General features: G+C 40.3%; 1 protein-coding gene across 1 annotated transcript; it reads right to left on the bottom strand.

Moving 5' to 3' along the window:
- Window positions 1–4,040: 4,040 nt before the first annotated feature.
- On the bottom strand, window positions 4,041–5,019 carry Recs1. Its single transcript, XM_017145757.3, has one exon. The coding sequence runs from the start codon at window positions 4,944–4,946 to the stop codon at window positions 4,152–4,154; it is 795 nt and encodes a 264-aa protein (XP_017001246.2). The 5' UTR covers window positions 4,947–5,019; the 3' UTR covers window positions 4,041–4,151.
- Window positions 5,020–6,647: the final 1,628 nt, after the last annotated feature.

The following is a 6,647-nucleotide window of genomic DNA, read 5'->3' as shown; positions in this document are numbered from 1 at the left end:
GAATTTCGGTCACATCTTTCAGAGTCCGACAATCGAAATGCATTTTGGCTTTCATAAATAAATAGGTTTGTTAAATTGTCCATGCTCCACAGGCTCCAGAGCCAGAGAGTCCGGATTCCGAGTTCGAGTCCGGTGCTGTGTGCATGACTGCCCCGAAAATCCCACTCCCTTCGGAGATTCTCCTTCTCTGTTTGTCACTGGATTTGAATATACGCTTTCGATGCTCATCACGTGGATGTCCAAATGTTGCCTCTGGATTTCGGGTTTCGGTTTTCGGGTTTCGAGTTTCCAGCCTCTAGTCCCCCATGGATCAAAGGCGCTTTTAAGCAGCTTACCGCCAAATGGAAAGCGATTGAAATTTTCATGAATTTCAGTCCATTGGCGTAATGAAAAGTATTGTACAACGAATGCGATTGGCTTCCCTTCACAGAGGAACTTTTGCGCCAACAATTAGCCGAATTGGTGAGCAGTTTGTCGACATTAATTGATTTTCGCCGTCAGTTTGATTTTCAATTTTCCGTGACGCCCCCTAAGCCCAAGTTAAATGTGGCCAAAAACCAGCAACAGCAGCCAAACAACGGCCAACATGGCGAAAAAATAGAAGCAAAATCTCTCAACTTTGATTGCAAATTTCTTTTTCCTCCACCGAAACATTTTTCAGCTCTTTCCCCCCACAAAATCCACAAACAGCTGGAGCCTCGAATTCGGACTTTTTTCTAATTTTCCGTTGCAGTTTTCCTTGCTTATCTTTTTTTTTCAGCATAGTTCTTCATTTTTTCTTGGCATTCCTGCTTTTCTATGTTCAGAGGGGGATTCAGTTGGATTTCAGGATAGATTTGTGAGTTTTCAATCAAAATATTTATATTAAAAGCTACCTTTGCTTGAAAATATTAAGTTTATATAAAATAAAATAGAAGATTTTTCATTTAATTAATTAAATATGGTAAATGGTAATTTTTAGCGTTAGTCCTTTTAAATATTTGTATAGTTTTAATTAAAAATAGTTGTTTAATCAGAGTGAATTTATATTAAATACTAAAATGGCTAGTTTAAAGAGCTCTCTATTTTGTTAGTTGGTTTAAAAATGGGGGCAATATTAAGTGCTCTTTTAAAACCTAATCCGCCCCTGACCTTCGGAATCACATACATTTTGCATTCCCCTATATTTTCCTATTTTTCCCGATTTAGTGGGTGCCTTTTTTTCTAAGCCGGAACTGGCAAAAGTGTTGCTTGCAAATGTTTACAGTTTAGTTGTGCGGATGTGATAAAAACAATTTGATTGCAAAATAAACTGCACACAGCGTCAAACTGAGAAGAAGTCCAAATTGCAAAAAAAGAAATAGGGAAAAAAAGAAATGTGATTGGCGAATGGAAAATGGCATTGGCATTTTTGGCAGGGCCCAGGACACAGGCAAAATGCTTGAGGAAGAGTGCAGAGCACCGAACCGGAATGCGAATGGGAAATGTTTGATTGAGTCCCCGTTTGAATTGATTTCGGACATCAGCAGCCGGCTGTAAAAGGAAATTCCCCCGAATTTCAAAGAGGAGAAATCTGAAAACTGAATTCTGGCTCACGTCAGGGTTATTTCACTTTTCAAAGTTGTGCTCCTAATTCGGTTAAGCATTTTATCGATGCACACACTACGGATGAGTGATGCCCGAGTGCTTCGTATTATATTTGCTTACCATCGAATGGCCTAATTGGCTGGTAGATAGTTTGCATGTCTCTAATTGCAAGTGATAGGGTTCCCAATAAAATGTTTCCCTAACTTTGAAATCCAATTATCCCATTCAACTTTAATTGAAATTAAATAAACTAGTATAAAGGGCATGTCTATTGCTAATTATTTTCATGTTGATCTGTTTCAATTTGAAACATGGCTAGTTTCCCTGTCACTTTGTCCGGTTGTCTGTTTTGTCCGTTTTGTCCGTTTGTCCTTCTGACCTGACCGCCTGTCAGTCAGTGGGAAGTTATGTGATTAATGGCAACTAAAAGGGGGGTGGCCTTTCTATGGGCGTCTAATTACATTCCGACCTTCTGACAAACGGGAACAAAAAACTCATTAACGCACTTGCAACATGTCCTAAATATAATACTCATAATAGTTCCTCCATTTCCCCTCTTTCCTTTGACTAAGCATATGCGCAAAAGTTTCCGAAACCTGTAAAAAATAAGGAAGAACACTCCTTTCTCGGCTTTTTCGGTACCCTGCTTAAGTTCTACCATCAAAATATCATCGGTTTTATACTGCAATAGTTCCATATATATTTTAAACAATGTATTTTCGTTGGCAACATTAAATATACCTGTTAGTATCTAAAGGAACTATTTTTTATAGGACCCTGTTTCGTACTTTTTCACGATACCATATACCCCAGAAGTTTACGAGGTATTAAAACTGAAACAGAAGTGGAAATAAAAACCATGTGTATGTCGCTCATGAGCGTTAACTTTTCGGCGAGTGTTGCCTTTATGCAAGTTGCCAGTGAATGGGAGGTCGGAAAATCCTCATGACTCCACGTTTTCGCATTACACATGAGCGGGTGTATTTGTGAGAGCCACATGTTTTACATGAATCACAGTTAGTTCGGGGATGCTTTTCCACTTTTCATGCCGGCGAGCGGGAAATGTGTACATAAACCACAGACGTGACAACAAAGCTGCGGGCGCCCTTCTGCGAGTGTCCTGTGGAAAGTGACAAAAGCATTGACAGGAAACAAAACTGTCCACACGGCCAAACACAAACATAAGCAGGAGGACAAATAACGCTGGATCACAGAAACAAATGCAAAGCCAAGCGAATAAAACTCAGCCAAGGAAAACTTTTTTGTGGCCAAGGATCATGGTCACGGTCGCCCGAACAGATGAGATAAGATAAGGACCCTTCGATTCGGTTTCGGTTTCGGATCCGTATGTGGATGTAAAAGTGGATGTGGATGTCGATGCCAACTTTTATTGATGGTCGACCGCAAAGTTTAGGGGTCATTTCTCTTCAAGCAGACCATGACCTTTATAGAGTTGCCATTTTATTGAACTAGTTGCTCAAGTCATTCAGTTGGCATCAGAAAATTTTACTTTTTATAACAGCTTATTAAAGTATTCGAGTGTTTTTATGTCTTTTAATTTAAAAATCCTATCAGAGAATATAATAAAATATTAAGTAAAATATTTTAACATAATTTTATTTTCGGAAAATGTCTGGCTTCATTTTTGTTTCTTAACAACTTTTTCAAATATTCATAACAAGTTAAAAAAACTGTCCATATTAACAACTTTTTCAAATATTCATAAAAAGTTAAAAAAACTGTCCATATTAACAACTTTTTCAAATATTCATAACAAGTTTAAAAAACTGTCCATATTTTTTGGTATTACTAAATTAGTATGTGTAAATTAGTAACGACAGCGAAATTGAAATTTCCATATAATTTTTGTTAGTTTAAAAAGCTAACTAGTATTTTTAATTGACCAACCTTAATTCTATATCAGTTTATCTGTCAGTTCGATGTGATTGCACCTTTCTGTTCTAGTCTTTAACAATACCAAATGAATCAGTTTGAACGCAGGAACCACACAGCACTAGTGGTATCCCTATCAAGGATCCGAATCTGGAATGGTGTTTCTGCAGGTCCTGTGTGCTTGGCCAACTGTCAAGCGAATGTCAATTGTTAATTAAATGTATACCCCTGGCAGCTGCTGCCGCCGAGTTCACTTGATTTGTTAGACCAACCCGTAGCTACCTAGTGGGATATATATATCGTCTGGCTTTTGGGACCGGACCTCCGAGCCTGTCACACAAACTGAATTGTGCCCACACTTTGTGCAGATACATTTATTGCAAAAGTTTGCCACGACAGCATCTAATTTGTGTAAGCTTTATGTTAATGTTGTTGCGGCCTTGACAGTTTTATTGCTCGAACTAATAACTTAATTGACAATTTGGACACCTCGGCGGGGAGGTGGGGATGTGGGCTTTGCACCTGTTGTGCCGTAATGTTCGTAATTTATGAACTGAAACATAAATAATCGGCTCAATTGATGCTGCACAATTTGATTTATTAATTTTCGACATGCGGGTCAGTGGAGTGAATAATCCGATAAATGCCGGAAATTATGCCGTCTATTTGGGATTTGTGTGGACCTTCCCCTTTCAATCGGATCCTCCCAGAACTTGCAAAATGTCCATGAATACGTTGATCACATCCATGTAGAGATTGAGTGAAGCGAATATGTATTCCTCGGGACTGATGGCGTACCTATGCTTGCCGCCCATCATCAGTTGTGTGTCGTAAACTAGGTAAACCGAAAAGAGGAGAGCACTCAGGGAGGAGTAAATGGTGGTGACCAGACCTTGGCCCACGAAGATGGTTATGATCCCGAAGAGCAGCAGGATTATGAGGCAGCTCATCAGGATGCCACCCATCATGGTGAAGTCGTAACGCGTCTGCAGGGCAAACAGGGTCAGTCCCAGGCAAACGGCCGTCGTTATAAGAACAGCCAGGAAAATCTCCTTCGGAGCATATCGGCAGGATGCCACGGCCAGCAAAAGCGATTCGGCTAAGGTAAAGACCGCCAGGATGATATAGTTCCCAGGCGTCTTTCGGCGGAGGTCTTCATTGCAGGTGAGAATAACCAAAGCACCAATCCCGATAAACAGGGCACCCAGAAAAAACCAGACGTTGTTAGCCATCTCCAGTCGAACCGCCTCGTTGTAATTGAGAACCGCAATCACCACCAGTGAGGTTATTAGTTGGGCCAGTAGAATGAGGTACACCTTCCGGATGAATCCCCGCCGGATGCTGGCGTTGCAGAATGCCACGCCCTTGTCCCGATCCTCGGGATCATCGATTTCCGATCCGTATGCTGGATATCTTCCGAGGGGAATACACTCCGCCTGGTGGCTCCGATTTCCATACTGCTGTATTGGTTCTCCGACAATTTGCATTATGTCTTTAAAATATTACTTTTCAACCAACTGAAACTGTTTGTTCCTCAATTTGAATTTGGCAGAAGGGTCAACGATGGAAGGAATCTCTTATAGCTGGATATAATTTAAAACGGTTAAAGAAATCCCATATAAATAAAACATTAATAAAAATAATAAATAAACTAAAGAAATAATAATGATTTTTTTACGAAAAATTTGTGTTCTTATCAATAATCCAGATCCCCGATCCCAGTACCCAGATTTTCACAGAAAAAACTGTATATTTTGGCAGAAATAAAAGATTTAATAGTCCAAATACAAAATCGTTCTAAGCCTTAAGAATTTTTGGTTTGGGACTATTTTTGGACCAGTTACAGCAAAAACAGTATAAAATTCCTATTTTATCCAAAACCCGTCTCCTCATTTTCCACCCTTTTTGTGCTTTATTAGTATCATAAACTTTATAAACTTTTGAAGCAATTTCAAGCAACTATTACCGCTGACTGAGGACTTTAAACCACTTTCTGCTGGGTGGGTCAATAGTTTATGGCTTGATCTTGCCTGTGGTTGGATTAGCCAGCAACAACTACAACAGGTGGTGTGGCCCTTCCGCCCACAAGTCGTGGGGTTCCACACCCTGCAGCCCCACCATCTATCCCTCTCTTGATTCTGCGCTTTGGATGCGATGAGAATTCAGCAAATGTTGAGAGCTTTTCGTGGGTTTTTCAGATTGGATGAAAGCGAAATGCTGTGCTCAGTACATTCGGCTCCTTTGTGGGCTGGAGTGGCCGAAATAAAACCGAGTGGGGACTGCACTTGGCATTTTCTGATTACCTGGCCCCGCCAATTTGACGTAGTTCTCTGTGGCAACTAAAGCCGGGCTTTACCTATCCAACCCGAATCGAAATGGTGAACATAAAAAGCCTTTTATGCGGACGCTTTCGGAGAATATTTAAGGAGGAAAAATTAGGCAAATCCTTGACAGAAATTAACTTGACATTTTGGTCGAGAAAGTGGGGCTAGATGGTGAGTCCAGCTGCTCATTCATATGTGGGCTCTGCCAATTGGGCCTAAATTTGAGCCACTTTGTGGCACACATCAATCAAAGTGCCATTTAGTCCTGGCCATGCCAGCAGACCCCGTAGGCCAGGATATAGCACTTAGATTTTGCCGTGGGCACGACACGTGTTGCGTTTTAAAGTTAAGCACCGCCCTTCTCCTCCTTTTTAAAGCCCTAAGCTTTTGTCGAACAACTATCAACAAGTTTGCTTTTTTGTCTGCTTTATTTTTGTTTCTTTTTTTTCGAGGTGGTTGGGGTAGTTAAGCTCTAAAGCTGAAGTGCGTCACGTGTCGCCAGATTTTCCCTTCCCTTGGCTAATGAAAACAGGCTTGGCCAAAAACAGAAACCAGGATGGGGCAGAACAAAAGGGAAAATGGGCGGCAGCCACTTTCAAGACTGGGCGTGGCTGGCAGACATCTATCAACACTTTTCAAACTTTAAATGAGTTTTCCAGCGACATAAACTTTGCCTGGTTGGGCCCAAAAAACCACACGGCAAAAAATAGAAAAAACAAACTAAAGAAGGAGATGTACAGAGAAAAATTCGAAGAGCTTAGACATACAAATACTTTTTAAACATATCGATAGCTGTTTTTTTCTTCTGTGTATATTATCCTTAGAAATCATTAATTTAATAATCATAACTCTACAAGTAATAAA

This window comes from Drosophila takahashii, chromosome 3R (assembly GCF_030179915.1).
Source record: "Drosophila takahashii strain IR98-3 E-12201 chromosome 3R, DtakHiC1v2, whole genome shotgun sequence".
Classification (NCBI taxonomy): Eukaryota; Metazoa; Arthropoda; class Insecta; order Diptera; family Drosophilidae; genus Drosophila; species Drosophila takahashii.
This window is presented reverse-complemented; position numbering and strand designations above follow the sequence as displayed.

Excerpts from the sequence above, each read along its gene's own strand:
- Recs1 (XM_017145757.3), bottom strand. The coding sequence starts at position 4,946 with ATGCAAATTGTCGGAGAACCAATACAGCAGTATGGAAATCGGAGCCAC.